This window comes from Ornithodoros turicata, chromosome 3 (genome assembly GCF_037126465.1).
Source record: "Ornithodoros turicata isolate Travis chromosome 3, ASM3712646v1, whole genome shotgun sequence".
Classification (NCBI taxonomy): domain Eukaryota; kingdom Metazoa; phylum Arthropoda; class Arachnida; order Ixodida; family Argasidae; genus Ornithodoros; species Ornithodoros turicata.
Window position 1 is genome coordinate 108,174,574 of NC_088203.1, and position 24,953 is coordinate 108,199,526.

Below are 24,953 nucleotides of genomic sequence, written 5' to 3' on the forward strand. Positions count from 1 at the left end.
TATCAAAGGCATTTGACTTAATTAACCATAAAATTCTCCTACAGAAGTTGGAATGTTACGATATTAGAGGAACACCATTAAAATTACTTGAAAGTTTCCTGTGCGATAGGAAGCAATTCGTTTATCCTGCTGAGAGTTATTCTGATCTAGGGTCTGTAGAAACTGGTGTGCCTCAGGGTTCGATTCTGGGCCCGTTCTTATTTCTTGTTTATATTAATGACTTACCTGAGTATCTATCTACTAGTTGTTTTCTTTATGCGGATGACACCGTCATATTTATAGAGTCTGACAATCTTTCAACACTGTTTTCAAGGCAAACTCTGTTCTTGATAAATACCGACACTGGCTACTATGCAACAAACTTGTTATTAACTTACAGAAGACGTCATATATCGTTTTTTGCCCTTCCCAGAAGAGTCTTGATTTTGCTGAAAACAAGATCCTTTTTGGAGACCCTTACATGAGCTACTTCTGTGCGCTTCTTAGGTGTAATTTTACAAGAAAATCTCAACTGGGCGGTTCCACGTGAAATGATCCAGCGGACCTGCTCGGCCCTCACAAAACTATCGCAAAGTTTTATGAAAATTTTTTTTAGCAGTCCCTAATAGTGCAAAACGACACACCACGAAACATTTCTTCCCAAATCTCAATGTGGCAGGTGCTAGACACGAGCAAAGTTCGCAGCGCTGGCGAAAACCGTGCCTGGCGTGAACGGCAGGTGCGGCTCATAGAAAGCACCTAGAACTGTGCGGTTTTCTTTTGCGTATAGAGGGAACCATGCTTTACACAGCGTTCAAATCCCGGTTGTCATGCTGTAATCGGTGCTAGTATACAAAGGCCGGAAGTTTCGCAATTTTCCTCCTACTTCGTGATTTTTTTGTGGAAAATCAAACCATCAAATTTTAATGAATATTTTTTTCTGACAAGGCCTTGTGCAATACTTCAACAGGAAAAATCGCAAAACACGGAACTCTTGTAGTCATTGCAGGAAAAAAAGAGGAAGTATGCGATTTTTCCAAAATACGCTACAATCGAGCGTAAAACACGCAATGAAGAGGTCGGAAGAGACGCCTGAAACCAACGCAGTTTTATAGAACGAGCCTTCCTCTACAACATATTAAAAAATCTCGAGGGTGTTTTTTCGTATACGGGAGAAAATATTTTTTTTGTAGTAGAGGGTATTCACAGGCATGCACAGGAAATCCAAGTTTTTTTCCTTGCACAATAAAAGTTAGAGTGTGCCAAAGTTTCAGTGTCCGACTGTGGTGCGTGTAGTGACCATGGAAGCGCTGCGAGAAGATTGACACCACATATTTTCATTACCATTCAACATACAGGGTGTCCCAGAAAATGTATAATTGAATTATAATTAAAAAAACTATGCCACCTAGAATCATGGGATCAACAGCATTTGTTCTCACTAGGTTTTTGCCACCTCCTGATGTGAATGTCATGTAACGCAAGTTTCATTATATAAATATTTGCAAACTGCACTCAGAAATTTGCCTAGTAAAGATCACTTTTTTACCCTGCTAATATGAAGTGCGTGCCAAATTTACTCAAATTCACGATAATTGACAGTGATATTCAGGAGCTATCCCATCGGAAAAAATAGCCAAACATAATGATTTTCGGAACACCTGAGCATAACGCGCGACGACTTTTTGTATGCAATTGCTGTGAGCCTGACGAAAGGAGGTTCTAAACCCAGCTCACAGAGTGATAGTAGAAAAAGTGACAGCTCCTGAGATTGGGAAGTCATGTCTGTGCTATCTCTTTCTAGAATGCGGGCTGGGTTTCCAACATCCTTTCATCGGATCGCACCTGGGAGCTTCGTAGCACATGATGTTCGGCTATTTTTTATGATGGGATAGCTCCTCAATATCCCTGTCAATTATCACGAATTTGAGTAAATTTGGCACGCTCATCACATTGGTGGGGTAAAAAAAGTGACCTTTACGAGGCAATTTCCGAGTTCAGTTTGCAAAAATTTACATAATGAAACTTGGGTTGCATGACATTCGCATCAGGAGGTGGCAAAAACCTAGTAAGAACAAATGCCGTTCACCGCATGATTCAAGGTGGTATAGTTTTTTTATTATAGTACTTTAATGACACGTATTCTGTGACACCCTGTATGTTCAGCTGAATTTTTTTTTCACATGCTGTCAGCGGTTGGTCACATTTTATCCTAGGTTCTGGAGATTCTAAGGTCTGCGTTTGTGTAGTTAAAAGATTGCAAAGTTGCCTCATTTGTGAAATTTGGCACTTTTTTGGCATCTCACTGATCTTCTTCCAATTGTGGTACATCAAAATAATTTCTATAATTGTGTTCACCTTGAAATGCCTTACTTCTCGTATCAAGCGCACCGTTTTGTGATTTGGGTTAACACACCCGTTTTGTGAGGGGTGGTCTACTGAAAATAGGGAAATTCCCTCAGGCACATATTTCCATTCATGAAGTTGTTTATATTTCTCACAAACCTTGTTCATGATGACTCAAAGTAGCACATGAAACAAACAGTTCCTATGGGCCAAGTTATGTTTTAGAGGTGCAAAGTATCCCTGCAGCAACTAAGGCTGTTCTTTCTTCCCTGGAGCTCACTCAAAAGTGCACTGCTATGTGAAATAAAGGAAAAATAGGGCTTTCAGAAAATTTATTGAACAAAGGACATGAACTTGAAGACATGCGTAGGAGGAAGAAGGTGCAATTTGTGACTGGTGAAGTCATAATTGAAACCCTGCTGGATAAAAATGGGGCAGCTACCCATTTCTGGAGGGATTTTTAAATACAAACTGGTCGTGGCAAGAGTGCATGTTAAGCACAATGCCACACTACACAACGCCTCTAGGTCCACGCAAAAAGCCATCACAAGTGTGCTGAAGCTCTCCAACATTGGCCTGCTTCACATGTCAGCGCAAAGACATATCTCACGAAAAAGAAGGGAAAACATCCCATCGGGGTCAGGTGTACAGTCGTCACAAATCACTGGGGTGTCCGTCAACTGTTCATGGCAAGGACGAGCCAATGGTGAAAAGTGCACACCCAAAGTCCTCTTCGGTGTCTGCCTTCACCAGTCACAAATTGTACCTTCTTCCTCCCATGCCTACATAGCATGTTTCTGTACAGCCTGTAATTTTTTTTCTCTTCAAAGTCGATCAGGGTGTCTACCAACCTGGAAAACAGGGAATTGTCAGGGAATTTGGCTAAAATGCAGCTCAAGTCAGGGAAAATCGCAGACAAGTGCCGTGATGATGCGCGGCGAATCGCGAGTGCCGACCGGTGGTTGAGAGGCGATGCCGCAGCAACGTTACTACGAGTAGTAGTTCATCAGTATGACAAGCTCTGACGCAGAAAAGTAGGGTAGCCTCACTAATACTTAATAAATGGTCTGTTTTATGTTGTATCTGGTATCAAAACGTAGGAGCAGGCTCCAAGGTCCCTTTTATTTTTGTCAGGGAATTCGAAGGCTGCAGTTTGGTAGACACCCTGTTGATGTTGTTTGTTCATTTTATCTTTCTTTCATTTGACAGTGCACTTTTGAATGAGCTCCAAAGGAAAAAGAACAGCCATAGCCATTGCTGCGCTCTTTACTGGGAAGTCACTGCAGGGGTACTTTGCACCTCTGCAATGTAGCTTTGCCCATATCTGAATCAACATTTTGTTGATGTGCTATTTTGAGTGGGAATATATGGGAAGCGCACTGTTGAATTTACCCATTTTTGGTAGACCACCCCTGAAATACTGCCATTGGACGCGTTGCCCCAACGCACAAAACGACATGCTTGCTACGAGAAGGAAGGGCATTTTGAGGCAAACACAATGATAAAAATTACTTTTAGATATCGCAATTGGAAGAAGATGAGTGAGGTGCCCAAAACATGCCAAATTTTACAAATGAGTCAACATGATGATTTTTTAACTGAACAGAGGCAAACCTAGCCTAAAGAACCTAGCCTAGAGAACCTAGGATGTAATGTGACACGCCACTGGCAGCATGTGAAAAAAAAAACGAAACAGCTGAATATGTTGAATATGTTATGAAGATGTGCGGCATCAAACTTGATAGGAAGTACTGTGGTCGAAATGTCTGCATCTGTATAATAATTAATTAAAAAATAACTACCAACTATGTTTAACTACTTCCACTACCAATATGCTTCCTAGGGACTATGCTTTGATATATGTTTGAAAGAAAAAAATTGGAGCCCAATTCTGCGTGAAATGAGCCCACGGAGCAAGTATGAGTGATGTGCATGACCCACATAGCAGTTTGCCTATTCGTATCGTTCATAGCGACCTGGGAAAGTGTTGGTACTACATCCCAAAATGTAACATGTTATGTGTTATGTTATGTTATGTTATGTTATTTTATGTTATGTTACGTTATGTTATGTTATGTAACATGTTATGTGTAGGGTGCTCCTGCACATACTTTTGAAAAATTCTGTCATTCCACCTGTTCACAATTCGTGGTGACGTAAATCTTTTCAAATGTAATTAATTTTGGTACAACGATAAAACGAAAGATCCTCAGAAACTTCATTATATTTAGGTTCAGCTGTATACAGGGTGTCCCAGCTAAGTGTATACAGATTTCTTAAAAACATATCTATCACTTTTTCCGAGATGAAATCAGTTGCAATATATCATATGCTGAAGGGCACTCCCTAGGAGGGCATTAGCAGACTCCTAAGGCAATTAACTTTCAATAATTAACTTTTTAATTATAAAAGCTACAAAGTTGTTCCAATGAGAATATCTGATCTCTTCGGTCACCAGATACCAAAGCCGTTTTCAGAACAAAAATCCGTTCGATAGATCATTCGTGAAAAATTCGTGAAAGAACACTATTTTTTTCTTTATTTTGTTCATTGCGCATCTTCGAAGAAGTGGCTTTCCTTCACCCCCAGTGTGAGAGAGTGAAAGAGCACAGTGCCGCCTCATGCGTTGAAGATTAACTTTAACTTGTGGAAACAAAACAAACACAAATCTATTAGGTGATTCTATCGCAACTGCCCTTATCTTGGGCTGCATTCTCTTTTTCCTTTAATCTTTTTCCAGGACGCAAGAGGCGACAGTGTGCTCTTTCATCCTCTCGTATTGGAGGATGAAGGAAAGACGCTTCTCTAGAGATGCGCGATGAACAAAATAAAGAAAAAAATTGTGTTCCTTTGCGAATTTTTTGGGGACGATCTATCGAACGGATTTTGTTCTGAAAACGGCTTTGGTATATCTGGTGACCGAAGAGATCAGATGTTCTCATTGAAGCAACTTCGTAGCTTTTATAATTAAAAAGTTAATTATTGCAAGTTAATTGCCTTAGGAGTCTGCTAATGCCCTCCTAGGGAGTACCCTTCAGCACATGCTATATTGCAATTGATTTCATCTCAGAAAAAGTGATAGATACATTTAAAAAAATCTGTATACATTTAGCTGGGACACCCTGTATAGGACTAAACTATTAGAATACATATGTGTGTCTACAAGCAACATAACAGCTGAAAATATTTAAAGCAGAAATGCATTTATTGGAACGGTGCATTGATTTGTCTCTCAAGCAGCTTGAAGTCTCGAGTGAAGGGCCACCTGCAAGTGTATCATGCCTTTCTGCCTCCCGAGGGTGAGACAAATCACGAAAATGTGAGTCCAATTTCTCCTGTGCTACATGCAGAAATGTTGCTTTTATTTTAGCAGAATGGCAGCAAGGTTCTCTCACCAAAATCTTGCAATGAGATGTGTAAAATTATATGTCACAGTTTTTCTACAACATTTGCCTCATTCCAAAGAGGATTTTTCATTCTGGTATCATTGTTACATTATGGAAGATTCTGCCTTCATTGACGCATCCTCCTCAAGAATTTAAAGGGTCTTCACATGCGACTCATAAAAGGAGGACAGAATACTAAAAGTGTGCAAATATCATTGTTTAAAAACTTATCAAATTTCAAATTTAGAAACAAATTTTTCTGGAATGTGTAACCTGAGTAAGAAACTGCATATTTCCATTGGTCAATTGTCTGTTTGCAGCTTTTTGTCCACACCACAAAGCAAGTGCTCGGGCGAAACCGTCAGGTTGTCATTTGTCCACTAATACATGGTCCATGAAGCATGACACAGATTAGTTGAGGAAGGTTCAAAATGGACTCCTAGTGTACGACCTCGAAAACAAATACTGAAAACCCCAAATGATGTGTAAGACCGCTATAGGTTCTACGAGGAGATATCTGTTGAAACATCCTAGAACGAAACTCTAAGAAGGTTCATTGAATACTGGATCCATGTTCGCTCGGCTTAATCTTGAGTGTCCGACAGCCATCGATGCCATTTTTTCTAGAAAGGCTGTTGCTTCTACTTAGCACATGGTTTTCAACACGCCGTCAGTGCTGTGAGTGCTACCGAAGTTACTGCTATGCTTGTATTTGGTTTTGTGCCCAGCGTTCGGATGGTAGTCCACTGATGCAGTGGACGATACTGTAACTCAAACTATGAAACAAGCATGGAACGAAACACTGGATAAACACGCTGTGAACTTACAACACAATGTGACAAAGTTGGTGAACATAGCATGTTTTCGATTGTGAGAGTGAATATGCCACATTGTCTCAGCATGTTTTCGATTGTGAGAGTGAATATGCCACATTGTCTCAGCATGTTTTCGATTGTGAGAGTGAATATGCCACATTGTCTCGCCGTCTTTCACTGGTAGTAGGATGAGCGATTGTGGGCCCAGAATTTTATCTCCTACCTATGCCTACCGTTGCCTGTTAGACACAGTAGGCCAATACTTCTTTCACGCTTTTGCAATACAGCGCTAACGTCAATACTGGCTCAACATGGAGGAGTATCATTATGAGTGTTACCGTGCGCCACCCCCAACTTCCTAGACTTTTTTGAGGAGAAAAAGTGTGCAAATTATGCGAGTAAATATTGTTTTAGTAGAGATGCGCAAATATAGAAATTTTCAAATACGAGTCTAGTACGAATATATCCACAAAATTGTCCCCTGAATATCATGTCGTAGGATAACGGCTTGTAATAGTATTAACGATGAATGGCCAGTCACAGTTACACGCTGCTGATTGTTAGAAAATTGCCCCAGTACATGCACCTGAAAAAGGCTTATAAAGAGAATGTGTTAATGTATTGGCTAAACACAAGGCCTACATGCTTACATGCTTACCTGCACATGTACAGTCAAATCATTCCTCAAAATTACACAATTAATGTGAAACTGTACTAAACTGTAACTAAGCTGCAAAAACAACACTTTGAAAATCCTTGATGCATTTCACATTTTGGACATTCAGCCCTTGAGTTAGTATTGCAAATACTGGTGAAGCAGAATGGAACTAAAGAGGAATGACATGAGAGAACTGATGCTCTCTCATGTTCAACAGTTGCCGCTTGCGTCGATCCCGTCGTATGATTGTGTGTGAGTGAGAGTGGTTGATGTGTCCCTTCAGATGATGCACCCTTGGAAGTTGCTGGGGAGGTGTGTTAGCTTAGCTCAATTGGTAAGAGCCCTGGACCGGTAATCCAGAAGATGTGGGTTCGAGTTGTACAGCTGGCTAACCTTTTCAGTGACTTGCATCTTTCATCAGGAATGACATGTTGAGCATGTGAGATGGTTAACTGATGAGCACATCTCAACTCAACATTTTATCGCAAAGAAAATATAGCAGATGCACTCTTCTTGCACTGACCTTCCGCTTGTGCCATATAATTGCTACTTGAGAGAGTTTGGAACAGCCTCCTTCATTAGCGCTGTAAAACCAGGCTCCTTGACAATGCTGCATGGCTGTGCTTATAAAGGCCTTGCAATCATAGGTATCGGCTCTGAAGACAGTTTCAAATGCAGGACATCCTAGTCCTCAATTACTGTGTCTCAAGTTATTCTGGGTAAATGGAACTCGCTTATATAGTGCACTCCTAACTTCCCTCCACATATAGAACGCCATTAGTGGCACGGCCGGCTTGCATTGCACAACATGACGAAGCATAGAGGAGACGCAAGGCCAGAGTTGACAACCAGTGAGGTGGACACATTGAATATGAGGACATTGGAAAATGCCGTCAGGTGCTGCGGTATGTGTGCAATAGACCGAGGAATCATGATGTTGGTAGACATAGTGAAACCGAAACAGCGGGTCTTTCTTAAAGGGTCCATGAACAGATGAAGAAATCTGAGTTCGCAGTGAGAACTGCTTGCAAGGAGACCTCCTATTTTTGCCATATTGCATTCAATGCAGTTGACGCACAAGTAAAGTGTCACCCTGCTTGCAAGCTGACTGATATTACTTACATCCTTTGCACACTCTATGGTTGCACCAAAGTCGCCTGCTTTTGACATCACAGCCAGTTTCTCCGTCATGCCGGCAGCACCAAAGCAGTTGCCTTTTTTGCCTGTGGTTTTTAATTAATACGAATGCTGGGTTCATACTCCACATGGTGAATGCATTATATATGCTTGCAGAGGTTTTTGGGATCCCTTCATGGTCCCTTTAAGTTGAACACGACTATTGAAGAGTCTTACCACGGTCACGTCATTGTGCAAGCAATTGTTTTGGGTCTTGTTGGCGCTTTTGGCTGGGTTTCCGCTTGGTCTGAAAGAAGAAAAGGGAGGAATGTCATTTATACCCTATGTAAGAGGGCGTTAGGAGAGAGGGCCACAACACCCATCTGGCACGGTATATGCTTTTCCAGGTTCCCGAAAGGGCTGGCAGTGAGGGCAGCATACCGCTCACACTAAAGACAACATTAATTCCGTGGATGCTACCATAGGACGCAAAGAGTCAACCACCTCAGGGTCTTCCGATCCCCCAAACATTCTTCGGAGTACACCTCTCATGAAATTGTTAGGGTACCCAGCTTTGTGCAAATCAACTAATTGCTCACTGAAACAAACATCAACGCGATGGCTTGTATGGTGCCATGGCTTGCTGACAATGGCTTGTATGGTGTTTGAACAGAACAACACCGCCTGGGCTTGATTTGATGGGTGTTGTGCATCACTACTGCAAATAAAAGTTTCCTTGCCATTGCTGTAGCTTTGTCTTGGCATAATTTGACACAGTTTTGTGATCACATCAAGATGGTTTATGTGTCTTAGAAAATTTCTCTGGGATGTTTTAGTATTGAAACTCACAGCTGTTCTATGAATGGCATGTTTGTTTTTGTATAGGACTGGGAGATAGTGGAGCCGGTGAGCAGCCCTGAGGAACCTGCGGTTCTTGCTGGAAGGCCAGTCATTCCTCTTCCTGCAGGCTGGGAAGAGAGAGAGGATGCCTGCGGGAGAATCTATTATGTTAATCATGTTGCTCGCACTACACAATGGGACAGGCCTACGGGGTGAGTGATACTTGTCTTCTTTATAGGAAAGAGAGATTCAATTAGCCTTATTTTTCAGTCTGGTTCCACACACACAAAAAAGAAATAAATAGCCAATATTTTTCGTGCAGAAATGTCATCCAGCATAGTCAACTATACAGAAAAATTTGTACTGCCCCTGTAAAGGGGCCCTTAGGTTTAAATGTTGACATTGCTTTGTTAAGGTGTTATGTAGCAAACCACACACACTACTGCATAAGTGGTTAATTTTGCGGTCTTAGTAATTCGTGAATTGGATAGAGGCACGTTTGGGATTTCGCCGTACATTGATTCTGCACCACGCAGTGTTTAGGGGTGCCTCGTAAGACTTTAAATCTCGCGGAACAATAACATTAGCAAAATTGGCGAAACTCAAGTCCTAGCAAAAATTACTACTTATACATAGGGCCTGACTTTTTCGGGTTTTATTTTTGGCCAGATTCGGGGGGTAAGTATCGGGTGATATTTTTCATTTGAAAATTCAGGTGTATTCGGGTTAAATCCCGTTACGGCATATTCTGTCGTCAGGAATTCGGGTGTATTCGGGTGATTTTTTTTTGTTTAATAAAAATTTGTCTTAACATGGAACTAATGTTTAGCAATGTTATCAAACTTTATTTGAATGCACGCTTATGAGTGTGCCACGCGACCCAGATGTGTTTGGGTAGATTCGGGTTAAACCCGAATTTTACAGGTTTCGTTCGGGGGGTAAATATCGGGCGGATACGGGTTTAACCCTAAAAAGTCAGGCCCTACTTATACAGTATTTGACATAGTCCCACAATGACCCAATGTGAAGCAATTATTTATTATGGTTTGCAAGCTGTTTAGAAGGTGGCATTATTAATGGTGAAGACCGGGTTCCATATTTTGGGTGTTTATTGTGGGGCAAATTGATTGATTGGTTTAAAAAACAAAACAAAAAAGAAAACAAAACCAAATTGGATATATACTGCTCTCGTAGGTTTCGTTACAAAAAATCTGTAATGGATTAAAAAAGAAAACCTTTTATATACAGTATGTTCATCTTTATCTGTTAGATTATCTAAATAAAAAGCCATGAAAAATGCTACACAGATGCCATTATTGCGGGTGAGTTCTATGGCAAGTGGACACTTTTTGTGAGACGTTGTGCAACTGCAAGATGACTAATTAACTGAAATCCATTAATTCACTTTTTAATTATAGACTTATGGAGAAAACTGAAATACTAGTAGCATGTTTGGACTTTTGAGCCAATTGCAATTGAAAGCCAACTCATGCAAAAAAAATGGGGCTGAAAGAAGCACATGTGTTGAATTACCCAGGGCCAAAATCCACTGTGAGATAAAACAAGCTTCCTTTACATCAGAAGGTAATGTGCAATGACGACATTTGCGTCATGATTTGATGGCATTGCGCCCCTTCCCTCTGACCATATAAATTTAATAGATAGGACACTACTGCTGCTTCTTGTACATGATGCTCATTTTATTTATGTTCCATGCAGCTTTATCCTAAAAATTCTATAAGGAATAAAAAACAACGCATTGTATGAGTTCTGAAGGAGGTGTTCCAGCCACCGAGATGGCCAATATAATATTGCACTGAATACGCAAACACCTCAAGAACACCATCACTGCTGTTATGGCTCGTGAGACACTGCAGACAGTGTACGACAATGGCAATCAGCGCACACACTGCATATTGCCGAGATTTTGTGTACTTTTAGTTGCTCATCGTTATCCTTCATCAGTACTTCTTTTTTCCCTGTAATATTTCATAATATGGACGGAAGCGTCTGTAATTATGAGGCACGACTGTACATTTATAATTGCAGCCTTTATTTTACCTGGCTGCATGAAGTCTATTTTACGTAAGTGCATATTGGATACTAAATCACACGGGCGTACAATCTGCATTGTTCCGTTAAAACTATCGAAAAATCTAGTGGTGTATGTCTATCAGCTTTTTTTTTTTTTCGGTTCAAACAAGCGAAACCCTATTCATGATTCAGAATGTCGATGCTTGAACCACACATTAACCAGATTATGTGTTTGGTGTGCAACAGATTGTTGTGGGTTGTTTGCCATCTTTCATGTTTGTTGTTTCTTTTCATGTAGAATGTTTTCCTTGCATGTACCCAGGGTTCTTCGTTTTCGGGTTAAACCCGATTTGTCACAATATTTGCACCCCGAACCAATTTTGTGAAATTCGGGCATAACCCCGATCTCTCCCCGAATTCCGCAAGGTCTTTCAACCTTCACAGTGAGTCACGAAAGGGATGAATCACGTTATCAACCTTAATTCTTAAACACTCGAACACCTGAAGCTCCCCCTGTCTGTCACCTCCTAGGTAGTACTAAAGGCCTGTTGCAATTGCATCGTTCATCCCTGCAATCATCATGGCAGCTTGACTTGCACGATTTTAGTTTCACCCGGAAACTCTCGACAGCTTAAAACACATAAAACACATGACGCCTGATTCTCCCCCGAATTTCAAAAATAATAAAACCCGAAAACGAAGAACCCCACGTGTACCATACTAACATGAACCACAGGTTTTACGGACATGTTATCACCATCTCTGTGATGTGGAAAGTGTTGTAGTGTAAGTAGGGCCAGCTCTAGGCCCGTGCCTTCTGCAAATTCCAATCCTGAAGGTAGAGAGCATTTGGCTGGATTAGTCTCCGTAGAGAATAGCACTGGGGTGCCTAACAGACATACTCGAACCACAGTCATGGAGCTTTGCTTGGACACGAATAGCTGCCAAGGCCAGGGTTTTCATAATGGATCAGACATGAATGGCTCGAAGCAAGGGTTGCAAGCCCATAGTTTAAATACCTACCCTTGTGCACTCTCCATGCCTTGTAGCAGTCACGCATTAAACCTCATCATAAGCGACATGGCATCAACTTCTCCGGAACTATGTCGTTCTTTGGTATGGTTCAGAGGATCTACATATTGTTTACGTATTCAGCAAAAAGATGAGCGCGAAAGAACGTTTCTTCCCGGTTTGACACATACTGGGAAAGCAGGATTGAGAGTGTCAAAGTCATCAAAGCTATCAGATTACAAGCAACAGGCATCAGAAATGGGCTTAATGATCTGGCATAAACTATATACGGATGACGTAGAAGTGAAGCGGATGCCTTAACCTCCTGTCATCTAGTGAAGTTTGAGTTCCTGCTGAGTTTGGTGACTTGATACAATCTGCTTGACAACAACTATTGACACACGGGGTTCAGTTCTGCCCAACTTGCTCAGGATCCAGACGTCGCCGCAGAATTCCAGCTCAGGAGAGCAAAAAGACAATTTTTGCCCATCACGGAAGTGAAGAAGTAGTTTTGTAGCTTGGAGACACGTTCAAGAATGACTATTGTTTGTGTGTTGTCGATCAGTGTTTGGTGGCCCTACAGTGTCGGTGTACACAGTACGATGCTTATATGGCAACCTTCGGGTTTTTGTTAAATGCTACAAGTTTGCCAGTAATACCACGAAGAGGTGTGGGAAAAATTATCAAATTTACCTACTCCTCCCATGTAATGGCATCCCCAGGGTCTTTTGGGAGTAAATAAATTGATTGATTGATTCTCTCACACATAATGAATTCAGAGACATTTGACGGGGAGGGTACCAAGTTAAAGATTTTCTCAGAAGGCTTGGCCAAAGGCATTAGACATCTTGTGCAAGGTTCCAACGTGCATTGAGTCCTTTCCAAACATCACTGGGCATTCAGAATCTTGCTCACTATTCCAGTGACAGTCACCAGTGCTGAGAGGACCTTCTGGAAGTTAAAATTTAAACTACTTGCACACAACGATTGCCTAAGATAGATTGTCCGACATCTCAATAAAGAAATAGCAGAATCTGTTGGCTTATCAGATATTATTTTTGACTTGATCGGAAAGAAGGAAAGGAAAATAGTTTTGCAAGTTTGTAACTATGTACCTAACGTTCTATTTTTATCTTTGTAGCATTCTAACCATCAGTTTTTTACTCGTATGAACATGTATAAAATAGGCCATCATGTAAACTGCACAGAAGTGTAGTAAAACAACGTAATATTTTGCAGTGGCACTTAAAAGGGTTGGGACTCTTTCATAGATGTGGTTCATTACGCTAAGCACGCATTGTACTGCATGAGAGAATACTGTGGAAAAAATAATTCTTCTTCTACGTGTCGTACTTAGCGAGATTCAAGCCCTCGAACACACTCCATCCCCATTGGCACGTGACTTCTCGTGCGCTGCCTCATTGGCGCTGCCTCACTGACGGTGGCGAGGGCTGTCATGTCAGAGCTGCATGAGTTTTGGTATTCACAGTGCCCATTTTCTCCACTTCTATTACCCTTTTCGCAGTGAATCTTTCAATGCACTGTTACATCTGTGCGAAGAACAGTCTTTATCTGGGATAACCTGGGATGAACCTGTCGCAACCCCTTTCAGCATTTCTGTTGTTTTGTCGCCAATGATTTGATGATTTATGGTGCAAACGTAGCTCCTCTACGATGCTGTTTTCTTTGTTTTTTTCTTTTTTGCACTCTTGTCATTTTTATATGGCCCTGAGTGTAAGAAAGTGACTGATTGTGGGATGACTGAGCACGGTGCTGACGTAAACGCAAACATTTCCTATGTCAGTGCTACAATGCTGGAAGAGGAGGTGCAGCAACGAAGCTTGGAGCTTGCGCAAGAATTTGGCCGTAGGGTGCACATCAGCGCAGACGACGAACAGCAGGTGTCTGAGGACATCCAGGTACGTAATTTATTTCCTGCTGCGGAGCTGTAATTAAATTGTGTGTCTTCCTCAGCCGCCACCAAGGGATCTGGCAGCTCCCCCGCAGAGACGCTTCACTGTGGTTCGTTGATCACACTTGAGCATTTAAGGTTGTGAAACTCTCCAGTGGTGTTTCTAAAAGTGAGATTTATCGGGGGGCGTGCTACATACACGTGGTGAGGACAGACCCTCAATCGACCTCGATTCTATGCGACGCATGTGTAGACCATGTGTATATGCGAGTTTAAGCAATACCAATCTAGCTTAAATGGACACACAAAAATGGTAGATACCAGTCACTCTGGATGATGTGCTTTGCAAGAGCTTCCCACTTGCACACTATGAGGAAACCATCTTCACTTCCCCTTGGTGTTTGTAGCCCATGGTGGCAGCTTTGAGGTGTGAAAACAACTCCAGTCCTGAAGGCCTTCCAGCAGGGTGGTCTCTTCAAGTAGCTCCAAACGGACGGGTCTTCTTCATCGACCACAACACAAAGACTACTACTTGGGTAATACAAATACTCTGCATGTTGTTTGATGACTAGAGCATCAATTTTCATGGAAATGCATGTTTTTCGTTGTTGTTTTTTTCTATGGTTTCGTATCGGGACCACGAGAAAACACTTTTGTTCTTGGTTTGGAACTGATCAGAAGTGTTCTATTGTGCATATAATTGCATGTTTTGCACGTTGTGGCATATTTTGCACAAAAGTCCATGAATAGTGCATATTTTGCCATATTTTTAGGTACAAGATTTCATTTATTCTTTTTTCATGAATGGTTTTGCTGGTTTCCAGAGCGCGTCGGGTTGCCGCTCGCAAAGCTTCTGGTCAACATGGAATATTTTCTATGTTTCGGTGGGGTGAGGTGCAGTGTTCAGCCCATACCCTTGCTGCTCCATCCTCCACTGCATGCATGGTTGATGGGTTGTACTTCACCTTCATCACTTTACCATTACAAAAAATACGAACATAGGTACACAACTAAGCTCAAAGTTGAGTGTTTTTCGTGTTGCCCATGCTCACGCTTGTTTCATCATGGGTTTCGTCTACCAGCTAGTCTGCATTTACGCTATTTTAGCAATCATGAACGCAAAGCATTCAACTTGATGATTTATATCAGTGGCGCAATCAGTCTTTGTTGTGCGCTGGAAAACGAAGGTGGCCCTATTTTACCGTGTGATCCCTAATAAAATGCTCACCTTTTTAAAAATAGGCATTCGGTGCATTTGAAAAACATTGTCTATATACTGGATTTTTACTGCATACTTGCATGCATATTTCGGGAGTTTTTAGCGCATATTTATCGGCACTCTAACGATGACTAATAATATACACCCTTATCAGGTGGACCCGCGAACAGGTAAACCAAGTGCCTTGCCACAGCACGGCGCTCTGCCTGGGAAGCCCGATGGTGTCGATGACTTGGGCCCACTGCCTGTGAGTATTTCATGGAAATCAGACCCCAGTTGTTATTTATATCCCCACAGCATTGAAGGAAAAGTAATGTGTGCAATTTATATTACTGAGGTGTTTGAGATGTAACAAAGTCTCGCGTTTCATTACCCACATTCACTGTAACATGCCAGGAGGAAACACTGTCATGTGTCAGTGACTACTAATTTATTTACGGTAGTTCGTCTAATACTATAAATGCAATGAATGCACATTTAGCAACTTTTGTGACAAGCACCGGATCCCAGAGCACCAGTGGAAGCCTTTTGGCAAATTTTACGATCTCACGGCATGAAATGCTTTTCCCACTCGCCCGTGAGATGGCGCTGATGGCAGGCAACAAAACGATAAAAGCGCGAAGGATCATCGCAAAGGGTCCAACGGACAGTGTGGCGCGAGCCGTAAACGCGTTTATGACAAATCGGTTCGTGCTTTAAATCTTGAGCTTTATTTATGAGTTTTTCTTTATATTTTTCTGCGTGTTCGTGTGCTCGATATGCGAAATGATAATTCGCATTTCAATACCGTATTAACGCGCATTTCCCGGCATGCCGGGTTTTGCAAGGTAGACCAGCTTTTACGATCCGCCCTCCTGGTCTATCCCGGCATGCCTGATTAAGCGAGGTCAACGACAATTCGAGCACCAAACATTTATTACAGGACATAGAATGACAAATATCGACAGCTGCTACACTCATTTAGATTTGGTCGTCACCAGAATCGCAGCTGTCTGTAAGGCCAGTCGGGTCTCCGTCGTCTTCGAGCCCTGCAGAGCTTGATGTCAAAGTGTTGCGCAGACGATGGTGCAGCACGTTGGTTTCCATGCCACCAACAAGTCCGCACTTTACAAAGGACTTAATAACGTCTTCGGACCCCATGCTTCTTTTACCCAAAGTGCGACAGTAAGGTATGAAGCGGAACGGCTTTTTCCGTCCCGTAGCCACGCCGTCCAAAGTTCTTCATTGCTGTCTTGAATAAACTATTCCACACAACATCAGCAGGCTGCAGCAGAGGAGTCATTCCGCCAGGAATAATGGACAAAACTGTATTATAATGTTGCTTGAAGCTTGATTTCGTCACGGTTTTCAGGTGCGATGGCGCACTGTCTATTACAAGCAATGAACGGAGCCTGAAAAAGGCACCTGGTCGGACACCCCACACTTTCTGCTTGTAACAGTTCATGAGTTCAGCCGTCATACTGCCCTTCATTGCCACAGAAACGACGACATCCTTAGGGAAATCAACTTTTGGCACATTTTTTAGTCCCTTGAATATAATCATCGGTTTCAACTTTGTGCCATCTGCCATGGCAGACAGGACAGCGGTGTACCTTAACACTCTTTCCCGGTGGTTTTGCATGTGACATGCTTGACGCCCTTGAAGTCGTAGGTCTTACTGTGTGGCAAATCAAACCACATCGGCGTTTCGTCCATGTTACCGATATTCCCAAGTTCTATCTCACTGATAGCTGAATTGTGGTAGCTATAAAAGGACTGGCACAGCAAATCAGCATTTTCTGGCACCTTTTGCCCCACACTGGTGACTGTCCTGTTCACTATGCTGTATCTGTGTACAAAACGCCCCAACCACGCGTTGCTGGCCTTGAAATCCGTTCCACTAGACGATTCTGTCAAAAGTTGCTCCGCTCGCAACTTGATGCGAGATGCTGACACAGGCATACCTTGTTTGCGCTCCTCTGCTATCCATGCGGCAAGTTCTTCCTCCATTGCAGGATACTTTGCACGTTTCTTTCCAGTCTCCTCAGTGGAAGGCACATTTCTTCTCTTTCGGATGGCGACGTCTTTCTCAGCCTTGCACGCGTTGAGCTTCTCTTGCTGCTTCATCCAGTCCTGGACGCACGGGCGAGGAATCGAGAAGAAACGTGCCGTGGCACTGATGTTTCCACGAAGTTCCGAAAGTTTTTCTAGCACTTCCAATTTGAAGGCTAATGTGTAGCTTCGCATGCGCCCGCGACCAGCACTTGTTCCTTCTTCCATGCTGCCAAATTGTGGAATGCCGCAGGGTCCTCAACTACAAAACTCAAAAACGGGTTACAATACGGGTCAGTTAGAACTTCTCGATGACGTGGCGGGGATAGGGCGTTCTTCCCACTGACCTCCTTGTGGCTGTCATTGAGCCCCAGTCTCCGGAAGCATTGTACTATTGAGTGTGGTATTTTCCGGCATGCCGGAAAATACGGGTTTTCCCGGCATGCTGGTCAACCTCGGTTTATTCTGGCATGCCGGGAAATGCGCGGTAATACGGTATGCTTCTTTTGCTCGTGAGCTGTGGGGGTGGTAATGATACCGCAAATGAACATTGATAGTTTTACTCAAGAAACAGTCAACTTTGATCGATGAGTTTTTTGTGTGCACACTGCTACGCTGCAATAACATTGATTGTACGACGTCGGCTCGGACGACGCTTCGAAAAGCCCGCCGCTTTCACTCATACGATGCCGCGATCGGCGCAGAGAAACGGTATTACGCGGTGCTTCTTTCTCATTATTAAACACAAACGAAGAAAGACACGAATTTGTTGTTGTGACGAGCACATACAGACTTTATACAACACAATAAATGGAAATGCACATGCGGACCCATCACGAAACCCATCGCCGCTCAAAGTAATCGACCCTCTTTCGCTAGATTACTTTTCAGCTTTGAAACTAATCTTTTACGTCATTGTTACGTGAAAATGACGTAAGGTCACGGTCCGAGACTAGGGCCGAGAGGCTGCGAAGGAAAACTAGGTATAAATTTCAATTGAAACGGGCGGGATTTAAGGGCAGAGTATTCCGTGGCAGCCCCGCCCTACAGCTTGTGACGAGGATAGGGCCCCTGGTGTCATCGACATTGATCTATATGTCATTCAGACTTTACTTACTGTGGGAACATGTGTAATTCACCTTTGCTTCCTTAAATGGTACTTTTTCAACATTTCAAGCCTCTCAACAATGGATCTTCTTCAACAAATATGCTCTTTAAAAGCACAAAAATCATTTTTGGTAAAATGCCAGACTGGCACTGTTGGTACTGCATCCCACTAAAAGAGCTAAAATGATGGCAAGAAGATGAAAACACACTGATAGTGCTATCTGTGTGTTTTCGTTTTCTTGTTGTCGCAGTTTTAGTAGGGTGCATTTTTGATACTTTTTTGGGATTTTTTTGTGTCCGGAGTTGAAGTTTGGGTACTTGAGTACTTGATAGAAAAGTACTGTGAAAAAAAGCACTTGAAGTCAGTAGCTAGACCGCCAAGGTAGGGTGGGCTCGATACGAAAACTCGCCCCCCCCCCCCCTCGCTGATCCTGGGTGCGACAACACAAAATACTTGTGCACACCGCACAATGCGGTAATTGATTTGGGCGTTCACAATACGATTACGCAGTGATGTCCAATGAGGCGGTGTCACGAGATCGGAAGGATTTTGAAAAGCGTATACTTTGAAAACCATTCAAGAGTGCCGATTAGATAGACGCCATGAACTGTAAGAACTTTCACGATCGTCACACTGCCCCCCCCATATATGATTTGCGTGGGTCCGTCGTGGCAGGTAGGGGGGCTCGGGCCCCTCCCTAACCCCCCCCTTGAAGCACAGTACAAAGTACATGATCTGAATTGTACTTAAAGTAAAGTACGAGTACTCAGAAATGTGCTTGAAGTACTTCCCATCACTGCCGGGTCACACAACAATGTAGGAAGTGATAACTGTGGTGTCACCATAGTACAGATCACTGCTGCTTTCATTATTAAATTCATGGTGGTGGATGAACGAGTTGGAGTTATGAATGAATTTACGAGTATTGAGTATTGGATATATGATTTGTTACATTTGAGTATCATGCTGATTGCTTTGTTTCTGTTTTGGTGGCGTACTGTGCTGTGATAGGTGTGGTTGGAGGTGGGCCAATAACCACTCATTTTGGTTGACCAATGGAAATAGGTATTCCATTTGGTGTCATTGGTGTACACAATTCCATGGCAGTTGCTTTATTCAGCACTGGTAAGCAAAGCCTGATGCACAATGGTAGTGTACAGCAAAAAATGGGAGGTTATTGCTCTTCAGCATCTCAGTGTATTGCCTGAGAAAACATTGGTAACAAATGTGACAAAAGAGTAACAAATAGAACTGTTGTTGCAGCGAAACATTTTGTTACCTGGCTAGTTCCATCTCAAATCGAACAATCCGGTACACTTGATGTCTCGAATGAACGGGAAAAAAATATATGTTGAAGCCATCAGTGAGTTAGGAGAAATACACGCTTTCCGAATTCTCTGCGCTGCGCGGTTCGGGAAGTAGGAGAGGAGGAAAAAGCTGCCTCTCATAAGACGACGTCGTCGCGCGCGGGTTTGACTGTTCGCTACAAGGCTATTTATTGTCGCATTATAGAAATTTCTTGATCTCACTTTAGGCCACTTAGGGCACAATAGGATCCTGCGTTGGCAGTGCTGTACCGGCTTTTGTTTGTCTGCAAAAAAATATCAAAGTTGACTCAAAGTGCCGAAAAACACCATATTTACTGCAGCTTTGCGGACGATGTACAAAACGGATAAGATTCAGCTTTATGCCGTTTAATTTGTCATTCATGTGGCTATCGAATTATGTATAATTTGTTGTTCTACTCTGTCAGGAACGTAAGCGATACCTCTTTCAGTAACACCATACCACCGAAAAATGACGAATTTCGGAAGCCTTTATCTAAAAAACCCCACCAAAAACTTGCCTCGAAAATTTTATATGTTGTAGGTAGTTCCTTAGACTATGCACAGAAGAAAAATCAAAAGTCGGACTTCATCGGTAGGCGCACTGTGAATTTTTTGCCAGCCCTATACGCGGAGCGCATTCAAGCCGTGGCACTGTGTCCCGCGTGTTGCAAAATCGAATTTTCCAAAGGGACTTTCACTTCTGTCTTCACATAAAAAGTAATTACTATCATTTGAAACCGTTCTGAGGTTTCAAGGTTTCCTTTTCAAGGTTGTGAGCCTTTGCGTTCATAACAATGGTGTAATCGCTGAATCTAGATTGCGGAGCAACCAGATGTGCTTTTTTTTTTTTTTTTTTTGCGGAATGTCACACATGCATTGCAAGTGCTGGGAGCCCGGGAAGAACAGAATGATTTGTAAGAGGTATATCTGTTCAGGGTTATTCTAAACAAGCATATTTACTGTACGCATTATGGCAGGAGGGACGCAGTGACTTCAAGTATTATTTGAAACATTTCCTTTCCTACGGCCCCATGACCTCGGACGGGGGAAATTGCACTGAGGAAAATGTTGTAGTGTCATACGCACACACTCAAGGCTAATTCATGGTGCCTTTTGTGAACCTTGCCGAAACAGCTCGACTGGCGCCGCTGTCCAATATGTTATTCGGTTCGACATGCTGCGACCATGGGAAGGTCCTGATCGCATTTACTCCCTGAAGACACCTTGCGCAAAGTTTCGCCTACACACAGAAGACGCTTCACTCACTTCTCGACTACAGAAGTGCATGGAGTGCCCTTATACAGAGTGTGCGACGACATCTGCATTACTGTAGTGTGTCGTCCTGGTATCACACCTACCTCAATGGCCTCTTTGTTGTACAGTGCTGGTCGTGTGGATTTCGCTGACTAGATATACAGGGTGTGTGCAGAAAAACATGACCCGCATTTTTACATGTAACTCGTTGTCTACTTAGCCGAGGAACTTCCGGTGGCGCACGACGGCGTATTTATGCGTCCGAAAGCTACAAAAAAATCCTGGAAGCCATACTCAGTGTAAAAAAATAAACAGAGCGCGAAAACATGGGCTTCCATGCATTAGAATAGGGCGGTCATGACAGTGCATTGTAGTGCATTTCCGTCTCATGAGAGTTATGCAGGCACCGCTAGGGGTACTACCGATGAGCATCCATGTGGGACGTCGTTTCGATTTATGCACCGATAGCTCCCCTAGCGGTACTTGGACACAACTCTCCTAGGTGCACCATGTTGCCCTTTCACATACACCCTGTTGTCCACCATGTTGCCCTATTCTGATGCACGGAAGCCGACGTTTTCGTTGTTCCGTTTATTTTTTAAGCTGGGTATGGCTTCCACAATTTTTCTACAGATTTCGCACGCATAAATGCGCCATCGTGCGCCACCGGAAGTTTGTTAGTTAGGTAGGCAACAAGCTATGTGCCTAAATGCGGGTCATGTTTTTCTGCACACACCCTGTATATACCGCCTCATACACAAGAAAAAAGTGCTATAGACAAAGGATTTTCGCTTTGCTTCGGAGATCTGCGTAGCTGCTATAAAGACTGTGGTTCCAGCAGATCAAGCCGAAGGCGTAACAGAAATGGGCCAGCTATGCAGAAGCTGCTTCAAGTGCTTCACAGCAAAGGTGGCTGAATCACAACACGCAGCAATGTTGCCTACATTTGAAAGAAAATCTGACAAGAACCTGCTATCAAAAGCAACATTAAGGAAAGTGGCTTCCACAACGGTCTAAAGCAGTTCATGACACGAGCACTCTCATCCACCCGGAATGTTCTGCATAACTTTCGTTACCTTCTTACCTTCGTCACCTTGTCTTCTTCGCTGCCAAGTTCTTGTTACTGTTCTGTGTACTGTAAATATGCTTCGATATGATCACCGTGGACAAATATACCTCTTATAAAGACGCAAAAGTATTCTAAGGCACTCTGTTCTTCACGGGCTCCCAGCACTTGCAACGCATGTGTGTCATCCCGCAAAAAATGAGCACATATGGTTGCTCCACAATCTACATTAAGCGATTACAACACTATTATGAACGCAAGCGCTCAGAACGCTTTCAAATGATAGCAATTACTTTTTATGTGAAGGCAGAAGTGAAAGTCCCTTTGGAAAATTCGATTTTGCAACACGCGGGACACGGTGCCACGGCTTGAATGCGCTCCGCGTATAGGGCTGGCAAAAAATTCACAGTGCGCCTACCGATGAAGTCCGACTTTTGATTTTTCTTCTGTGCATAGTCTAAGGAACTACCTACAACATATACAATTTTCGAGGCAGGTTTTTGGTGGGGTTTTTTAGATAAAGGCTTCCGAAATTCGTCATTTTTCGGTGGTATGGTGTTACTGAAAGAGGTATCGCTTACGTTCCTGACAGAGTAGAACAACAAATTATACATCATTCGATAGCCACATCAATGACAAATTAAACGGCATAAAGCTCAATCTTATCCGTTTTGTACATCGTCCGCAAAGCTGCAGTGAATATGGTGTTTTTCAGCACTTTGAGTCAATTTTGATATTTTTTTGCAGACAAACAAAAAACGGTACAGCACTGCCAACGCAGGATCCTATTGTGCCCTAAGTGGTCTAAAGCGAGATCAAGCAATTTCTATAATGCGACAATAAATAGCCTTGTAGCGAACAGTCAAACCCGCGCGCGACGACATCGTCTTATGAGAGGCAGCTTTTTCCTCCTCTCTTACTTCACGAACCGCGCAGCCCAGAGAAATCGGAAAGCGTTTATTTCTCCTAACTCACCGATGGCTTCAACATATATTTTTTTCCTGTTCATTCGAGACATCAAGTGTACCGGATTGTTCGATTTGGGATGGAACTAGCCACCTAGTATTCAACTTTTAGTTTATTAATGGCCAATGAGCTGTAAATAGGAAGTTAACAGGAAGCTATTATGCGGAGTAATCACAATACAGTATCGAAAAACTGCATGGTAAGCTGTAATTCACTTACTGTAATTTCATGCATATTAGCCGCTGCTTATGCACGATTCTTTTCCCCTCACGGGCGCTCTGTGGATTATCCACCGGTGTGGCTTATCTGCAGACTATTTTTCTCTGGTATTTTTCCCGTACACTGGTTTTAACGAAAGGGCCGACAGTGCTTTTGGAACAGCACCGCCCTGCCAATGCACAATGCATAACAGGGGCGCAACCACATTCGAGTAGACTGACCTTCCTGGTGCCTTCACCCAGGCAGCTTTAACTAAAGTGGTGACAGTGACTCGTCTTCTGGAAGGCCACTGACCTGTCGATCCACGAAAAACACGCAACAAGGGCACAATCCGATCTTGGTAGAATGTTATCTGCGAGTGGGGCTTATCTGTCCAAAAATTTTCAAAACTTTCCTAAAAACAGGTCCTGTGGCTTATCTGCGGTGTGGCTTATACACATGAAATTACAGTAATCAAAATGACGTCTAACAGAAGCATCGATATAAAATGCAACTTAAGTCAATATCAAAGAGAGAACACACTCTGTAAACTCATTTAATGATTCAGTTCACTCATAATTCATTCATTAAGGACTCAGTAGCAGCATTAATTTGTGGGCGCCGCCCTCACGGTTGCACCATATGGTAGATCCGTAGTCGTCATGGTGGCAGCACACATTCGCGGATAGAAAAAAGAAAAACTGCTATAAAGGGAAAATACACACAGTTCTAAATGCTGGCATGCACGGTCATGAAACAGAACAGCTCACTACAGTACATACTTCTATGAGGCAAGGACTGTGCCAGCACCACCTAGATACAAAAGACCTGCTTATTGCCTGCGTGGACATATAAAGTGAGAATTGGTCTGCTATACTGTTTTGATTCGCCGTTGTGCGACTTGAAGAATTTGCAAATGACTGCAGAGCTAACTTATAGACCTGGCTATGTAGACAAAAAGTGCAACATGCTTTCCAGAAAATCAGTCTTGAGAAAGATATCGTTTTGTGCTTTATTTTAAAGTTTTCCCATTTAGTGCGCGGGGACTTGATTTGCTGCTTTCATCGAAGACCATATGACACGACAACAATTTTTAGCAGTAAACTTGTATAAGCTAATTGTCACTCTTTATGGGAACTGCTGCTGCTGTCTAAAATAATAAAGTACCCCCATTAAAGCTGAGAAAAATAATAAGTGAGCCTGATCTATCAATTAAGCACTTTTACCTCAAACTATTTTTATTTACCAAATGCACATGTCACAAAAAATCACCTTTGGGGCTTTTCTTTGTATGCTCACATTTTGCTTCAAATGAAAAAATAGCTTACTAGCAATAAAGCGCTCCACGTTTTTCTTAACTGCCTACAAAACAACTACAGGTTCTCACTTCGCAATACCCGTGAGCTACATTATACATGTTCTGCACCAAACTCAATTCAGAAATGCAGTAAATCTTATTCCTGTATTTTTTAAAACTAGTATTTCACTCATTACCTTATTTTCTCTTTACGTGAGTCACACGAAAAGGCATACACAAAGAACACAGATTAGAACTTACTTGTCAAGCGGCATCCCAACTTGGCAAATACACACATTTTTTCATGTACACAATGAATGTTGCATACAAACACCCAAGAGTGTCTTCACAACCACAACAGTCCACTTAATTCTGCTCACCTATAATTC

At 42.5% G+C, this 24,953-nt stretch overlaps 1 protein-coding gene across 4 annotated transcripts in view; it reads left to right on the forward strand.

Annotated features, from left to right (window-relative positions):
- LOC135389176 (E3 ubiquitin-protein ligase NEDD4-like) overlaps window positions 1-24,953 on the forward strand; it is a 68,841-nt gene that overhangs the window by 12,298 nt on the left and 31,590 nt on the right. For 3 of the 4 annotated variants that reach the window (XM_064619236.1, XM_064619237.1, XM_064619239.1), the window contains 6 exons: window positions 5,563-5,644; window positions 9,186-9,352; window positions 13,990-14,104; window positions 14,160-14,207; window positions 14,505-14,633; window positions 15,471-15,563. In XM_064619236.1, the coding sequence (XP_064475306.1) occupies window positions 5,563-5,644; window positions 9,186-9,352; window positions 13,990-14,104; window positions 14,160-14,207; window positions 14,505-14,633; window positions 15,471-15,563 (634 nt within the window). The remainder of the gene's footprint in view (window positions 1-5,562; window positions 5,645-9,185; window positions 9,353-13,989; window positions 14,105-14,159; window positions 14,208-14,504; window positions 14,634-15,470; window positions 15,564-24,953) is intronic. The other variant, XM_064619238.1, reaches the window with a different exon arrangement.